The following is an 18,946-nucleotide window of genomic DNA, read 5'->3' on the forward strand; positions in this document are numbered from 1 at the left end:
ATACATACATACATACATACATACATACATACATACATACATACATATTGGGTGTTGGAACGTAGAAGGTTGTTTTACTGCAAACTGACTTCCCAGTGAGATAATAGCTGCATTATCCTCTCAAACTATATAAACTACTAAACTATTTTTGTTCATTTCATGCACTAGCATGTTCAGTGATTCTGTAATTTACTGTATTTCTGTAATTCTTGATAAGTTTCAAAGACATAATTAAGCACTTTGTAAACAGCTATGGGACATATAACTAAAATACATTTTTCCCAGCATTACGTTCCAATCATACCAAATCAATTTTTCTTCTATCAATTTTACAAAATTTATCACCAAAGCTTCAATATTAACTCCACAGGATTATACTTCAATTTAAGTAGTTGAATTTGGGATATAGATTAATTTTGGATCAGATTATCTGTTGCTGGTCATAGAAAAGGTAAGAGGATAGCAATGGCAAGTATAATAGGTGTCTGGATCCAATCTGTGTTGGTCACCAGGACCGAAGGCTTTGTCTTCTGAGCATTTGGAGTCGTGCTGGAGCACATCTTCAGAGAACTTTTCTGTGTGCTTTGGGCTGTTCTATTGTGTTGGTTCTCTGAGGATGGGCTCCAGCATGGGTCCAAAAGATCAGAATACAAATCTTCTGGTCCCGCTGACTAACCCGGATTGGATCCTGCAACATTATCCTGGGACACGTATATTCGCCTTCATTCATAATAGATACCCTTTAATTACAAGACTGTTTCTGGCCTCAATCTTTGTTTAAATTCACAGAACAGCACAGCTGTGCCATTTAAAAGATCTGGAGGCCGATGACATATTTTCTGAATTATCATATGGTCTTGAAGAAACCACAAGCCACAAGCTCTGTGCCACATAATTGCTTCTCTGACTGTCACAGAATTGTTCAGTGAAGTGAAAACACCAAAGGCAGCACACCTACCATTCCAACGCACAGCGCCTACTCATATCGGTAGAAAGGGATTGCACAAGTTTAATAAAAAAAATACTCTTCCTGTAGCTTATTTCTGCTTTCAACAACAAGGTGGAATTTAATTATCTCCCTTTGCAAGATTGCTTGGGAATTTTCTTCTTCTGTTCTGTTAGAGTAGACCGATCATGACATATGTAAAAAAAAAAAAAATCCTACAGGAAATAACAGATTTGCGATCCTCCCCAGAAGTGTAACACACCTATTTTATATTTTTACGGAATCATAAATAAATAGCCAAATCTATAGCCCTTTCCCTCAGGAGGCACCAAGCACATTATTTTCTTAGTCTATCAGTGTAGCAATTATTTTTAGTACAATGAGAGGCTATAAAAATCAATCTGCCAAGAGAGGCAAAGGGCCTAGGGTTATAAAGGTATTCCCTGGGTATATATTCTTCAGTAAATCATAGGGAATTTTATTTTGACCAAGAGCATAAGGCAGTATTTTCATTTCAAATGCCCACTTATGTTTATTTCCTAGTGTGATTGCAAAGTAGAAGTTTAATTCACTTACTTCCTAGTAGGTGTGCCTGAGTGGAGTGTGTGTGCGCACATACACTGATACTAGACCTGATTGGTTTTTGCATTTGAGAAGCAAAATAGCATCCAATTGAATTTTTATTTTTAGTATGAAAATTTGATTTCAGGTCCCAAATCAAATATAGTTCCGATAATATCTGAATGATATAAATTTAGTCAGTACAGTACAACTCACAACCATTTGTTTATATGACTGTTCAAAATTATAACAGCACTGAAAAAAGTGACTCATGACCATTTTTCACACTTACAACCATTGCAGTATCTCCATGGTCACATGATCAAAATTTGGCTGCGTATTTATGACAGTTACACTGTTGTGGGATCATGTGATCACCATTTTTATCCTTCCCAGCCAGTTTCTGACAAGCAAATGGTGGAAGCCAGATTTGCTTAATAACTGCATGATTCACTTAATAACTGCAGTGATTCACTTCACAACTGTGGAAAAAAGGTCACAAAATGGGGGTACAACTCACTTAACAACTGATTTGCTTAGCAACAGAAATTTTGGTTCAGTTGGCTACCTGTACTGAACTAGGATGCTTATTTATTGTAATAAATTCATACATCATAAGATAATAATACTATCTGAAATACATTAATTTTAGAGTACCCCCAAACTTTTGTAGGTCCTAGACATTGTGCCTAATGGATAATAAGATGGTGCTTTGCCCATCCTTCGATTTAATTTGGTATGGCTTGATCTCATGATACTGTTCTGATTTGTCTAAACTTCTTGAATTATAGATATAATTACTAAGGTAAAGTAATCCTGACAATGGCCACGGTGTTCATACAAAACAGGAGGACACCAATATTGAGGATTTGCAGCAGCAAGGAACCCCCAGGTCAAATAAAAAATATGCATAAACTTGGCACTGGGCCAGTTTAAAAATCTAGGCGTCCATGCTATAATCTACATGGTGTGTGCTCCCTCCCCCTTCTCTTTTTGTCTCAAATGATACAATCGGAAGGCAGTTTAGAAGACTGTTTCTTACCACCAATACACATTGCTCACTACCTTTCAAAGAGGGAGAAAAGGAGAAATATTGTTTTTAAAAGAGGTTCCCTGCAAGTGATGGGAAGAAAATCACATTAAGTAAATAGTTTTATAATGTAAGATGTCAAATACAAATAAGAGGAAAATGCACCGAATGATAAAGTTTTATCAAATTGTAGTGTCTGTGCTGTTGAAAGATGCTCAGTGAATGTGTTTGTTCCTTTTGGCTTAACTTTTAAAGGCCAAGCACCTTCAGACCTGGTTAGTGTTTGTAATCAAGTTTAGTACCTAGAAATATCAAAGACTGGGAAATTGAAAAATCATCAAAAAGTCATCAATGTCAAACCATTTCTGTATGGATATCACGAGGTCTCAGCATCCATTTCCAGCTTGACTCAAAGAAGACTTGACTTTACATATTTATTTGTAAAATCTTGACACTCATTTACTTAATCCAGGAGTCTGGGCACTTGAAATAGAATACTCTGGTAAACACTATGAGATACCTAGAAGTTGAGGGATACTTACCCAATTAAGTTTCATAGTGCTGAGCTTTTGTTCTGGAGTTTTACCCATGCAGTATTACCCAGCAGTGGTAGGGTGAAGTAGATATAAGATTATCATTTAGTTATGATGGCATGGTTTTTATCTGATCTGGTCCCTTAGGCCAGGCTGGTTTTGCTCAGCAATGGACTGTATTCAGCTTAAGCAACACCCTTCTGGATCTGAGATTTTTCTGGAATATTAATTTCAGGTGCTTTAGTGACTTTTCATTCCATAAATAATAGTGTATCTTCATCACTGAAATGGACATGAAATTATACCACTGTTATAATGCAGATCCTTGCTCTTGGTTAATACAGTTATGAGCCGTATAAAAGGCTATGCCTTGTGTCATCATGCCAGTGGTGTGACATAGAGTTTTCTGTACTGAAGAATTCCTACTTACTTTCAAGTGGCACTCTGACTTTATGTGGACAGCCCGAAAGACTGCGATGGTGAGGATACAATCCAGTCACATGCCCTGTTCCATCACACCCTGGAATGGGACATTTGGTCTCTCTTTTTTCAGGCCTGGGTACATCTGTGAAAAAAACAGAATGGACGGTCTGGCTGGAACACTGTAAATTATATATATATGTATATATATATATTAGGCTAGGCACTTTTAAGTAATAGGAAAGAAAGCAATTTTCTTTCAAGGTGTTAATAAACCCTGAAATGCTAGACAACATTTAACATCCTACTTTAAATAATGACTTGTTATTTTTGTACTAAGACATATGGCATTAGAATTTGCAATGACATTTGCATCATGTGCCAAAAATGTGGAACTATCTATGAGTGGAAAAATAACTAGCTAAACAACTAGCTATCAGGCTCTGGGAAAGTTGGATTGCTGTGAACAAATCGTACGTTCACTCCCAGATATAGAACCCTAACAATGTCTTAGATCCTTATGTTGAATTTTTTTTTACCAAGATGCTTTATTGGTTGGCAAGCTAAAGCTATAACTATATGATATTTCATTTGTATTAGATGTGAAGCTCCTGTTTGTACAGCAAAAGTAAGCATGCAAAATGTGCTAATCTCTCAATTAAACACTGTAAAAAGTTCTGTCTGCTTTATATATTGCACTTATTTATTATTGCCTTTGAAAAGCGTAGTATAATGATCATATAAACATTTAAATTTTGAAACTAGTAGAATGATAAAGTTTAAAAATATTTGCTACTCTTCCTATACAAATACATGATTTTAACATATATTTAAGATATGCAGTACATCTCACTTCTCTGTCTGAAAAAGGGACACAGAAAACTGAAATAACATTATCGTTTGACTTTTTTCATTCTTTTCAAGCAGATTCAAAGCAAAAATATTTGGATGTATCTGCCCCATCCTTAGATATAACTTTTAAAATCTTAAATATGTATGCATTTTTCTTCAAAATAAGGAAACTTCACTGAATTAAATACAAGTAACTTTCAAGAGTCTTCTCCACCTTTTCAATAAAATAGCAGACTGAAATCAAATAAGTAGTCCTTTACAGATACATATTATTAAAAAGGACTGGATCCATTAAGTAGGTATAGTTTGATCAGTTTATCAAAATGAAACAATTTATAGTATCTTCTATACTAGTCAGTTTCATTTTTTGGGCAGATACACATTTTAATGTCCTTAACTACCTCCACCACCCACCAAGTGATCTGCTTGCTTCCATGATATTTTCAAGTTACAGTGCTGAGGCGGGAAAAAATGAAACTTTGAATTTGGGTTTTACTGATTAGATAGTTCTGTTGTTATAGGGATGGCTAGTTTATACTATTATGTAAAAGTTAAACGTTGAGGTTAAATATTACTATCTTATTCTACAGCATCAAAGGGAGTCAGAAGTCAATGCTTTTTCTTTCTTTTTCCCTTCTTTTCTACACTTTTCCCTTTTCCCTCCCCTATTTTTCTTATTATTTGCTTTTGTATTTTTGTATTTTATATTATAAACTAATAAAAAGGAAAAAAAAATATTTTCAGGTTACAGTGGTAAGGGTTGGAGAGAGAGTGGTCAAACAGGGAATTAGCCTGGAATCCGGATGGGCGAAATCTGACCTCCCTCCCTAGAATGTCAATGAACTTGATTTAATCTCACACACATACAAACTGTTAGTCAGAGAATATTCCTGTGTATAGACTTAAGTGCTAAACAACTAACTGAATTCTTCACGTGCGAGTCTGGTTGTGTCTGACAGTAAGGCAAATAGTTACATGTACTGATACATGTACTTATAATCAGTAAGTATACAAATTGTATATAAGTATACAATTATGGTTTACAGTTTTTTTTCTATGCAGTTAATTTAATAGTTCTTATTCAAGTTTTCTCCATAATGTGCCCTTCACATCATCTTATTGAAGAAGCCCCTGGCCTCTCTTAAGAATTCCATCTCTGGCAGTTCTCCAGTCAAAATTAAGTGGCTCCAGTGAAAAGATGTCAGCTTTCTCAGGTACATCTGACAGAAAACATAATTAGATGAACTAATTCTACTTTATTGAAATGCTACATTAACAGAATCTTGCATCTTTGAAAGTACAAATCTCCCACCATCTCCTTTATAGTCTGAGAAGTTAGGGAGGGTCCCTTCTGAGCCTCTTTCTTTTTCTTTATGCAACTCTGGGCTATGCTTTGTCATATGCGAATATTCCCTAGACAGCATCTCGTTGCCCATTCTCAAAGTTTTTCTCATATACCATTTCAAGAGGCTCCATCTCAAAACTCTTGGTGAATGTTACCAGGCAATAGACTCCCAACATCTTTGTATTTTTCATACTACCATCTTGGGGTTTGGGCTTTATAGACATCTCCTGTAATGACATTTATATGTTTCAATAATATATGATAAATCTTTGTTGACTTGATGGAATGTTTAAATGATACCATTTCAGGCAATGTAGGACATTTCTGGGACTATGAATACATAGATTGCTCAGGTTCAATGAATGTGGATTCTGTATCTCATGTTCTCAGTTAACAAAGCCTATGCTATTATCACAAGAAAACAGGACAATAGTCTTGGAAGATATCACTTAGCAGAAATAAAAAGAACGTAACAACCCCATCTTTCTACAATAGATAAAACCCAGTAAGGCTGATAAGAGTTTGCAAAGAAACTATCCTTTAATATAGCTTGCATATCTTGGAACCCATACATTGTATAATCTTCTTTAATATAATAGTTTCAGATAGAATATAATTAATAGATACAATATACAATACAATTCAAAGTAAAATTACATTCACTCATTTACATGGGGGTTATTTTCTCCTAAAGATCTTCTATTGCTCAAACAATTTAACATCATAAAAACATACTTATTGATAAGTTTGGCATTGAAGATTCTAAAATTCACAGCTAAGAACATTTTGAAGTCCATCATATCTGTGAATGATTTAGCTCTTATTTAACAAACCCAGTTAAAATATGCAATGATATGCCTTATATACAGATATGATTTAGTTACACATACTGTATCTATATGGTGTGGTAATATTTCCTCTAAAATGATTTTATTATTTAAAAACTAATTTTGGACCAGAAATATACATTCCCAGATGTGTTTTCTCTACTGTGTACTACATTGTTCTTTGTCACTGGGGCAATCCAAAGAGCCTTGTTGCACTCCCAACTGAATCAAATACAGGTAATCCTTGACTTACAACCATTCATTTAGTGACCGTTCAAAGTTATAAAAACACTGAAAAAAGTGACTTATGACCATTTTTCACTATTATAACACACCCAAGGTCATGTAATCAAAATTCAAATGCCTGGCAACCGGTTCATATTTATGATGAATGCAGTGTCCTGGGGTCATGTGATCACCTTTTGTGATCTTCTCATGAGCAAAGTCAATGGGGAAGCCAGATTTACTTAATAATCATGACACTAACAACAACTACAGTGATTTACTTAACAACTGTGGCAAGGAAGGCTGTAAAATGGGCCAGAACTCACTTAACAACTCTTTTGCTTACTAATGGAAATTTTGGACTCAATTTTGGTGATACGTTGAGGATTACCTGTAGTATTTTGGAAGTAAAGAAAGTTATCTCTTTCTGTTCTCCCCATTACTGAATCATAACACCACAATTAGATGTTTGGAAGAAGAGGACTACTGTACAATTGCAAACAAGTGATGTGAATGTAGCCCACTAAGTGTTGACATGATAAGTTGAAATCTTTCATCCACAGAAGCTATGTATAAATTGTATAAATAACCATTCAAGGAGTACTTTTCAACACAGGGGGTGGGGGAAAGGGGCAAGGAGAGGATTTTTTTTGGGGGGGCAGTCACGTTGTTGAAGCCCTGGAGAAAATCTCTCATTCACTGGTACCATTGTAATATAATGCAATATTTTTGTAATAGCCATGGGGGCAGGGAAATGCATGAAATTCTTTATCAAAACTTTTATATCATATTAAACATGAGTGAAAAACACAACAGAGAGCTCAAAAGCCAATGTACTAGCTAAAACTCAAAACAGTGCTACCCTGGAATCAGGGATGGGGACCAGGATTAACAACTATTTAACTGAATGTGTAAATTTACTGTGAACAAAGAAAGTGGACTTACGCTTGTGGCTATAGACTGGTCTACCACCAAGGTCAACTATTTTGGCTTGTCTTCTTTCACTTGCAAGATGCTCCAGTAGGAACCTATCCAGTTCTTTGTAAGTGCTATGAAAGACGTGACCCTGTTCTGCCTGAAGGGCTATTGCTTGTTCCAGCAAATTTAAGTTCTGTTTTGTTTTATCCAAGTCAAATGACTGTTCTGTATTTTCTGATAGACAATCATCTTCTTCACAATCTGGAAATGGATTCTGCATTCTATTGTTGCAAATGTCAGCATGTGAGTCCTGTGATACTTGCAGTTCTGATCTCAAACTACCAAAAGTTTCAGAATTGTTAACATCTCTTTCTTCAGCTTTGACTCCAGGTGTTTTTAGGATCTCTTCCCGATTACATCCTACAACATATGTTTTATTTAAAGGCAGTTTTATACTTATCTCTTCAGAAAAATTTGAGGAACTATCCCATTCATTGTCCAGAATTTCAGAGCTACTTTCATTGTCTTCTGAGGAACAGTATTGTGGATGTGGAACACTAATTTTGTCCCTTCTTACTGAAGAATTAATTCCATAACATACAGCAATGTTCTTATTCTCTGTTTTTAAAGTCTGGTTATCACTATCACTTAGTTTATCATTCTCTAGGGAATTTGGTGCATCTTTTGCTATTTTTTCAAAGTTAATTAATGTGTTGGTCATTGTGTCCTGGCAGTTAGTGAAACTGTCCTTCTTTTGAAGATCATTTTCTTGCATGTTGAAATATGAGATACTTTTTGTGGTGTTTTCTAGATAGAGAGAAACAGAGAAGACAAAGTTAAAGTACTTCTATTTTGGCCACAATTCACAAATCTGTTAATTATAAATTAATCTACTTATGTCAGTGAGATCCTGGAGAAATGCTACCTGTGAGATTGTTAAGAATTGGCAAAAACTTGATGGCACAAAATCCATCAATCAATATCAGTGAGAATACTTCAGGGTCAAACATTCTTAAAACCCTTTTAAGGTTTCTTTCCTGATTTGTATGAAATCATACCGTGCAAAACATTCCTTTAAAGAAATAAATGGAAAGTACACTTAATAACCAAACTATTATGTGGATCCATGATAAAATTATATAATTGGTCCAGAAATATAAAACAATTATAACAATGTGAAGTGTGAGTGGCATATGCTGAGACAGACAGACACATCTATATCTATATCTATTCTTAAGTTAAAAATGATTTATATCTCTTCTTAAGTTAAAAATGATCATAAAGAGACTTACTTTGCATACACCACTATGTAAGAGAGATATTTTGTACCAGGCTTACTGAATTCATGGAAGGACAATATACAGATATAAAGAAAAGCTAGGGGCAACTTTATCATTGAATTCAAAATGAAATCATTAAATTATGGTGTGCTTAATTAGTTACTATCAATGTGAACATGGATATTCTGAGCAATGGGAAAAATGCCTCTCTTACTTGCGGGTGTATTTAATTTTTCCTTTGAAGCAATAGAGCTTGGAAAAACACAAATATAATACAGAAACTGGCAGAAGAGACTTTTCTCATGTTGATGAAAACATTTTTTTTAATCTTCTTTGACAATGTTAATTCTTCTCCATTGCTTATATTTCCAATTGATTATATTTTTTAAAGATGATGTATTGGATTTCAATATACACACGTGCTGTATTGAGAAGCACTTTTTCTTTAAGATTACATGACAAAACAATTGGTAGTAGCTACAAGGAAAAGAATCTCAAATGCCAAAAGACAATAAATCCTTTGTGTTTAATTTACTTTTTTTTTCTAAACATTTTTTCCTGACAAGGACACTCCAAAATACATCTCCATCATCTTTCTTTCTGTAATTATCTCCCTAAAATCAACACTGGTCTGCCAGGATCAAGTAAATATTACCATAGTAACTAAAAGCATTTTTGGATGAAGGGAAGAATTTAGCCACAACACTAGCCCCTTCAATAATGCTGATTATAGGGTGTATTCTTTTGTTGGGATGCATTCAACATAAACTGGAATGTTTTGCACTTTACTTCCTAGAAGAGAAAAAAATGAGATAAACAAGTGCATAATAAAAAATAAGACAGTCTGGTTCTTTGCGGAATCCATGTCAAACCAACTCTGGGTTTAAATATTAACTTAAATATCATCCAGAAATGCAAATCAAGTTTTGTCTCAGCAACAGTGAGCTATTAAGAGAAAGTATAAAGGGTTATCATAATTTCAAAGTATTATCAACTACCGAAAACAAATAAAAAGCATTTTCGGTGAATATGTCCAATTCATTGAACTATTCTCTCAAGCCACTTAACTACCCACATGTGTACAATAATGATTTATAGACATTATACCTAATTATGCATATTTGGGCTATGGTGGAGTGCCTAACAAAAGCTCTAGAAAGCAACAATTACCTCTGTTGCTTAGCTACATAGTTTAAAATATTCCTATTAAGTGCAGATTATTGTGGAAGGGGGGAGGACGATAGAAGTGCACATGTGCCTCTACAATGCGTTTCACTTTATAGCTGCCAAACTGTTAGCGTTTTGGGTCATTTCCAGTTTACATAATTGTTTGGTTCAACTGTTTGTTATACATTAAAAGAAAAATATTTATTAATTGTTTTTTACACATTTTCTTCCAGAAACTGGGCCCCATACTAAAGAATGGGGCCCTTTTTGAACTACTTGTCAGGCATTTATTGTTGTTGTTGCTGTTATTGCCTGACTTGACACAACTTTATTTGTAGATGTTCTACCTTCAGAAGATAGAAGGAGCTAAAAGGATGAAGAGCAGCAGGCAAGGTAATAAAAATCCCAACACTTATTAATGGATGTTCTAATCAAGAACAGACAAAGTCTGAGTAAGGTTCATATTGTTCCCCACTTTCTCCATTTAAATTAATTAAATTATAATAGAGGAAAATGGTAAATAGAGAAAAACTCTTATTGAATGTTCTACATTTTTACAACAAAAAATTCCCCAACAGTCAATCCAACATTTGTGAGTCAATAGTACAGAAATGTTTTCCTATAGAGCTACTTGCCTTGTAGATAGATGCATGAATTGCAGTTTCTGTCATATGAAATCAATTTGAGGTTATGCAGAAGAGATCATTACTACCCTATCAGCTATTCAGAAATAGGAAACCAGTGCATGATTTATTCTAGCAATACATTCCTCTTCCCCCATAGAAGAAGAATGTATATGACTATTAATCACATATAAGTACATATAAGACTATTAATCACATATACTGTAAGTACATATAATTATCATAATAATAAATGAGGGCCTGAAACAACATAAAACTTGCTAGATACCAATATGATATATCTCTTGGTCTGTAAATGTCCATTAAATTCATGAAAATATTAATGCAAGGCAGCCTCTTAGCATTGGTATTGCTTAAATCTGTTTCTAGAATGGACTCTGAACCATACCCAAATATTATTTATCCAGTTGGACAAATACAGTTATTAGTAAATTCTGAGCATGAACACATGCATCCATACCAACATGCTCATGTAAAGAAGCAAGATAACATTATGATTTGATCATCAACAATCAGACAAAAGTTCTATGTGAAGAACTAGTGAATTAAAAGTATCTAAATTATACCCCTTGTATCACTCCAACTTTATTTGAGAATGGGAGGCCATTTTATTTTATGGAATTTCCTCAGTACATCTTAAATATTTAACTGCACAGGATCACTGTTATATAGAATGAGCATGAGTGTAAATGACTTCTCTTCAAAACTATGCTTGGTGCCTGGAAAGATGAATCAGTGAGGCATGCAATGTTACTTATAGAGCCAGAAGACAAGTTGATTAATCCTATAAATGTTAGCCTACATATCACTGCAGATAAGTCTTCTCACTTATGAACTGATGCAATTCTTCATTCTAAGGCTGACAGAGAAGGCTAAAAGGTCTTCTAATGGCTACACCTTTGTTCTGCTAAGAATATGGTTCGATAGACATAGATCAGTGTGGTAAATACATGTGCAAGATAGGAGAAAGAGTGGTTTTCCTTTATCCAAGGTCTTGATAGTGTACTAGCATAGTCATGAAATCTAATTCAGATATATTTTATCTATTCTAATCCAATAAAAAATTCAAGTTGTAAATCAATATTTGAAAACAATAATGTGTATGTGGGGGGAGTGAGGAAGGGGGGGGATTGAATTTGAATTTACTTAAGACAGAGATAATCAATTAAAAGATAGATCAGAGGGGAAAATCTTATGTCTTATTTTTACATTTTGGATTTATTTCTAGAATCTGCCATGACCCGTGTTATGCAGCTGTCAGTGTCAGTCAATATCTGCTCATGTAATATAGCTTTTAGACTCTTAAGTCAGAATTAGCCAGGAGACTATGTACCTTAAATACATCTTATTTGTATTCTATATGGAGTAACTTTTGAAAATTATTTCAAAAATTCAAGTGTTTTAGAATATTACAGCTAGACTGATACCAGAGAGGAACTGATACCAGATATGAAAAGTATAATCATTAATTCCTTTGGATTTTTTAAAAAAAGCTTTTGTATTTTGGATAAATGAAGACTCTTTGGATTGGCAAGGTTTTATTTAACTCATCAGGTGAGTTTCCGCCTCCTTAAAAGACAATGAGATAATTTTGATTTTAAAAGTTTTAAAAATATATGATTTTTTTTGGATTATGCAGCAAAAGGATGCTTAGTATATAGATTTTTAGTATATACATTTTTAAAAACTGATTAATGGGTAGGGAGATTCCAACTTCAACTATATTAAACACTTTCTGGGGTTGCTTTCATATAACCAAGTTATTAATATGTGATTCACCACCCAGCATATGGCAAACGTGTATTTAATTTTTAACTTTGAAGTGGGGAGTCATTTATGTTCCTACTATCATTTGATCATTTTGATACCATGAAAACACAAAAACTAGGAGACCAACCATATGTATTTATATTTTTCAAAGAAAGATGTTTGTTTCTGCTGTTCTTGTAGCTCTTATTTGCATTCGTATAGTAATTAATAACATAATGAGAATAAAGTCTAAGGCTATGCATATACTTTTACTCAAAATGTTCTTTTGTTTAAATTGAAGTGTCCTGATAGAACAAAACTAAAAATGGCTTGGGAATACCATATTCCAATGGAATAAATTTAACGTATGTTTCACTATTTCAAAAAACAATTTCTGGATGCACAAAAGATGGTAAAATTTGGAAGGACTTATTTTAGAAGTGACAAATAGAAGGATAAATTTTACTTATTGATATAAAAAAATCTGTTACAGTTTTGATGGATTTTTTGTTTTGAAACACAGATGAGAAGTAAACTACTTATAGAACTTTTTTTGAATGGATTAAAAAATAATTTTAAAAAATCAATGAAGATTTATAAGATTGTCTTATTTGACCAGGCTTAAAAGATACACAAAAATGTGAAATCACATTGGGTTTGTACGGATAAAGTATATGTTTGATTATCATTATTATTTTAGAACATATTCCTGTTTCCTATTTTCTGACAACTCTGAAAAATCCATTAGACTGAAAGAGATTAGGTAACTTGGATGCAATTATAAAGACAAGTTATTAGAATCTGATCCAATAAATATAATAGAATTTATTCTCATGTGTATGATTGCAGACTAAGAGATCCTACCACCTATAACTAAAATCTTACACAAATTATAAAGAAAGTAACCCGTTACAATTCTAATCCCATTGTTTTAGAGATTTGACAAAGCAATTTTCAATGGTTAATTCTGTGTTAATTTGTTATTAAATTTCTATACATCTAGAGGAATTTTGATCTGAGCAGAGACATGTTCAAGTGGTTTGTTCTCTTGACACACAGTATTTACTGAGTTCAAAAAGAAATAATTCATCAAGTTTTTGATCGACAAAGCAGAGACATTCACACAAGAGAAAATATGCTTTGTTTTGAACTTGTAATGAAACACTTTTACTCAAAATGTTCTTTTGTTTAAATTGAAGTGTTCTGATAGAACAAAACTAAAAATGGCTTGGGAATACCATATTCCAATGGAATAAACTTAACGTGTGTTTGACTATTTCAGAAATTTGAAACAAGCTCTTCCCATTTTTCCCTGGGATTACATAATTAGATGGGACTTCCACATTGACGGCTACCAGCCACTTAACTTATATGAAATTTGGCCAAGTGTATTTATTTAAAATACCCAAATAATAACAGTTTCTACTTAATAAAGTCAAGTAACAATTTCTGCATTTCTTTTGGTAGCCTGCCTATCTAACTCTAACCCAAGGCCGGTTTTTTAAAAAAGTTTTCATTGTAATGTAAAATAAGAAGGGAATTCTGAGTAATATTTCTAGTAAAGTAAAATAAAAATACTATAGGACACAAATGCATATATGTAATGCATATAGTGCACATATGCACCAAAACTCAGTAAACAACAGAGCTAACACCCAGGTTTTACAATTTTAAATGCACACTAAAAGCTCAACATCAGAAGACATGTGTATGCGTGAGCACATATAAATGCACAAATTCAAACCAACATAATAGCATGATATAACTGCTGTTTGTCCCAGCATCCCACCTACCATTTTAGCCCATGCGCTAAGCCAATAGTAGCATTGGTCATAATTCTTGTTCTACTGGGCATATTTTCTTACAGCACCAAATAGTTGGAATGGCTGTTTTTAGCTCAGAATGTTTTCATCTTGGAATATTTTGCACACCCTAAACCTAAATTATTTTTAATTTTATCATCATCATCATCATCATCATCATCATCATCATCATCACCAGCATACCATCCTTGCTCCACAAGTCAGGTCAATAGGAATAATATGAATGACTGGTACAAAGTCCTCCCAGTGAGCTATGTGCCCAATTGTCTTATATATTAACAATGATACCACATTGGCTTTCTGATATAATTTTGAAGTGTGTCTAATGATAGGATTTCACTTGTCTTCTTTGGGAAGTATTAGGAAATATTGATTAAGTTATAACCTATGCTTTTTCATACCTGTTTGGAGAACATTATTATTGTCCTGAAAGTGTGTCCTGCCTTCATTCTCTCCTTTGCCTTCCAAGGTGGGATTGTAGTGGCGAGGCTTCATCAACAGAGATTTCCTTTTGTTGATTGGAACTTCCAAAATCTGTTCTTCAGCCTTTCTCTTCTTAGCCATGGAGCTTTTGTAGGCACTGCATTTATACAAAAGCTTTTAATAATACAAAAAAGTGACATGAAAGACATTGCACAAGAGAAGTAGTATAACCAAAGTTGTAAATGGATGGGTCCTGTAAAAATGTGTATATGTATGTGCATGGACAACTGTGGATATGTTTAATTTTACTGGATGGTACTAAAGATGAAGACCCTTTTCGGAATGTTTTATTTTCTAAGATAGCCAAAAGTCTACAGAGGCATAATATATAAATTTTAAGAAAAATAAAAAGTCACCCTTCATTCTGAATAGAACATATGTTAATATAATCTCAGCACTTGATTAGATTATATGTGTCCAGGAGAAGATAAGGAGAGATTAATAATAATTTGTTAATCCCAAGAGAGAGCAAATATGAAAATTCCAGTCGAATGTGTCAAATGTCTTTGTTTTGCTGAGATGTGTACAATTGAAATATAACCATTTAAATAGTTTGCTCTTTTTCTTGTATGTGAGAAGTTATTGAGCTTTAGAAATGGACAAAGAGGTAGGTAGAAATTCATAGCAAAGATGCATTTGGATTCTGATCTAAATCAGAAGATAGAACCAGCACATGATGTGCAATGCAAGATATTGCTGCAGCATTTCTGAGCCACCACAATGTCTTACTCTCATAGCTAAATCATTATACAAAGTCTGGTTTCCTTCTTGTCGTTTTCAGTCACTGGAATCTAACACTGTAGAGAAGAAATTAAATACACCCACACCCAAACACAAACACACTCACAAATGTTATTCTATCTTATATTTGACATTCTCTAAGATATTTAAAGATTACTGGAACAATCAACTTAATCTCCTCTTCTTTGCTCAATATGCTCAGTTTTGCAATTTGTTTTTCATTGGATTAAGTTTCTAGGGTTCTGGCAACCCTTTTCTAGCCCCACTTTGATCTATATTATGGCTATATAGATCAGATCTCAAGGTAATTATTTTGGGGGCTAAATAGATTTATTCCGCATCTTCAATTATAATGTGCTATATATTCATAGAGTTCCTTTTTTGTCTTTATAATCTAGAAGTGCACAACCCAAGGGAACAGAGCTACAAGCTGGTATGAAAGATTTGGAAGAAAGCCCCATAACTCTTTCAAACCTTACAAGCAATATACAAGACATAACATATTAATTGCATTTAAAATTATTTATTTATTTATTTATTTGCCACCTATCTCATTTCAAAAGAGCTTATAGCATAATAAACATTACAAACATTAAAATCATAGAATATAAAATTACAGAAGAGACAAAATCAAATCATTAATTTATTTATTTAGTGTACGGCATACAATGTCAGGGAAATTTACAAGTGCTAGACAAAATGCAGTCTTGGCAGCTTAAATGGCTAGTTCGGTGTTCAGTGCTTGCGTGCCTATCTCTGGTGCACCACAGGGGACAAAATAGTTTACACCAGCTGACTAGCAGCACTTGGGTTGCATGTTTTCGAGCTGCTGGGTGGGCAGGAGCTGGGGAACAAGTGACAGGAGCTCACCCCATCTCACAGAGCCAGGCTTGATCCCCCTGGCGTGCAAACCATTTCTGGCAGGCAGTTTCAGCATCATTAAGCCACTGCGTCACTGCGCCCCCTACAAAATCATTAACGTTATTTGGAAAAGGAGGGAGCCAGATATATGGGGGGGAGGTGGAATTTGTTTTTAATTAGCCAACCACCTCCAGTGTGAAACGTCCCCATTGGGACACCAAGCCATCTGGCAGAATCAGGTTTTAAGGCTTTTATGAAAACTGAGGAGGCTGGGAGACAATCTCATCTCAGAGGATAAGATTTTCCAAAGGGGGGGAGCCACGGCAGAAAAGGCTCTTCTCCTGGACTCTCCCAGTCGAAATTCCTTGACCGATGAGATCTGCAGTATGCCTTCTTTATTGGTTCAATTAATTATATTAAAATTAAATGAAGATGAAACCACATTCAATATATATCAATGTCCCATTCGCTTCTTTATTTTGGCTTCACTTTCTGGATTGTGGTAACAACACTCCATCCAGGAACCAAATGCAGCCAGCAACTTCCATAAAGATTTGAATGCATTTCCTACCTAACACCGTATGGAGATGTTCCCTAAGATTATTGTTTTTTAAAAAAATATTATGTACTATATTCTAAGAAAGTATAAAAATATGTTATTATTTGTTAACAAAATTGAATGGCTGAAAATAAGTATCTGTCAGTCAGCAGGGCCATAAAAAAAACCTTGAAAAAATATTCAGATGATGTATATGTTCTTTGAAAAGTCCAGTGTCACATTCTAAAAATTCTACATTTACTGTTTTTTTTTTAAAAAAAGATTCATTATCTGGTGTTCTCTCAGTTATGCAATATGAATAATACCATTATATCTGTCACAGATGAAAAATTGCATTTATGGATCAGTGTAATCCACTCATTGGTTGCTGGACTCAACTCCCCTAGGGAGTATGACAATTCAACATGATACCACTGGTTGTTAAATTTTGCATTTGGCTCATTGATCTAGCAGAAAGATTTGCAAAAATCCCTGTCTCCAGACAGCTCCCTGTTGGTTACACATATTATGAGGCTCAACAGCATAAATTCATCTTTAACTTATGTGCACTAAATTGGCTCCAGTTTGGATTGTTTTGGATGATGGCATATGACTAACTTAAGCTTTTTACTTTTTCTTTTTAAATCCAAGTTGGCAAGGCTTCCTCTTGGCAAGCTACCCTTACAAATATGAAGGACAGGGAAACAAATGCGAAGATCTTCACTGCGGCAAAAGTTAAACCACAATCAACATGCATCTTAAATTGTAAATTCTCCTTTTCTTTCACAATGTTGCACAAAGCAAGAGACCAAAATAATGGATACATTCCAATCCGTCTATTTAAAATGACTATGGTTTATGTGGCATATTTATCTGCCACAGCAAAACAAATGCCACAAAGCAGTAATGATTTTTTTCAATGTACATGGCATACAGCAGGGCTTTTCAACCAATGGTACGGGTACCACCTGTGGTACATTGGCACCTGGCAGGTGGTACGCGAACATCCTAGAAAAATGGTAGCGGGGGAGGGGAATGAGCTGAATTGGTGGCAGCACTGAAGAAGCACCAATCAGTTGGAAAGCAGCACTGATCCTGATGCTTCTGCTAAGCCCAGAAGAAGCACCGATCAGCTGGAATGTTGCAGCATCTCCAGGGTCTAGTGATTTACATTCAGATGCTTGGCAACTGATTCATATTTATGACAGTCACAGTGTCCCAGGGTCATGTGAAGTGACCAAAACCTGCTGCAACCACCCAGCAGATGGGGGGAATAAGAACCAAACACCCCCCCACCACACCCCCACTGCCAATCCTCAACAGAAATGCTCACAACAATGAAAACTTCGGACAGGAGGAAGAGCGCCACTGGGCGCTGTCTTGCTCAGCTGTGGCTTGGGGGGCACTTTTTTCAGTGCCATTGTAACTTCGAACAGTCACTAAGCGAACTGTTGTAAGTCGAGGACTACCTGTACTTTATCACTTTTTTCCTTTTTTTTTTTTTTTGATCATCAAGTTTTTGACACCTTGCTAGGCGACTGGTGGTACTCGGATGTTGCCATATCCTAAAAGTGGTACAATGGTGAAAAGGTTGAAAAGCCCTGGCATACAGGTAAAGAATTGTAACTGGTTGGATTAGAATAAATGTTTTTTCCATGTAACTTTTGAAAAATCATTTGCCAATTAGGCTCTGCTAGTTATATTAGGAATTCAAAAGAGGCAGGTTTTTCTCAGGTTGTCTATACAAACTATATAAATATAACAATAAATAAATTACTTTCAATAGAAAGTAAAATATTCACCACATTTATAGTTCATGATCTCATGGATTTTAATCCTTTATTCTACAGTTACTATAATAACACAAAAAATTGTTGGGCTCCCACTTATGCATCCAAGTGGCTGCCATGAACTTTGATATTTGTGATATTTAGCCTATATATGAACACTTGAAAATATTTGTTCCTAGTTATCTCAGTTTTCTTGTGAATAGAAGGAGCTCT

At 34.5% G+C, this 18,946-nt stretch overlaps 1 protein-coding gene across 1 annotated transcript in view; it reads right to left on the reverse strand.

The window, feature by feature from the left end:
* ST18 (ST18 C2H2C-type zinc finger transcription factor) overlaps nucleotides 1–14,893 on the reverse strand; it is a 64,367-nt gene extending 49,474 nt beyond the window's left edge. Inside the window, 3 exon segments of the mRNA XM_015822701.2 lie at nucleotides 3,501–3,635; nucleotides 7,685–8,448; nucleotides 14,661–14,893. Of these exon segments, the coding sequence (XP_015678187.1) occupies nucleotides 3,501–3,635; nucleotides 7,685–8,448; nucleotides 14,661–14,884 (1,123 nt within the window). The 5' untranslated portion in view covers nucleotides 14,885–14,893.
* Between the last annotated feature and the right edge of the window lie 4,053 nt (nucleotides 14,894–18,946).

Source organism: Protobothrops mucrosquamatus, unplaced genomic scaffold (assembly GCF_001527695.2).
Source record: "Protobothrops mucrosquamatus isolate PMUCROS unplaced genomic scaffold, P.Mucros_1.0 scaffold1651, whole genome shotgun sequence".
In the NCBI taxonomy this organism is placed as follows: domain Eukaryota; kingdom Metazoa; phylum Chordata; class Lepidosauria; order Squamata; family Viperidae; genus Protobothrops; species Protobothrops mucrosquamatus.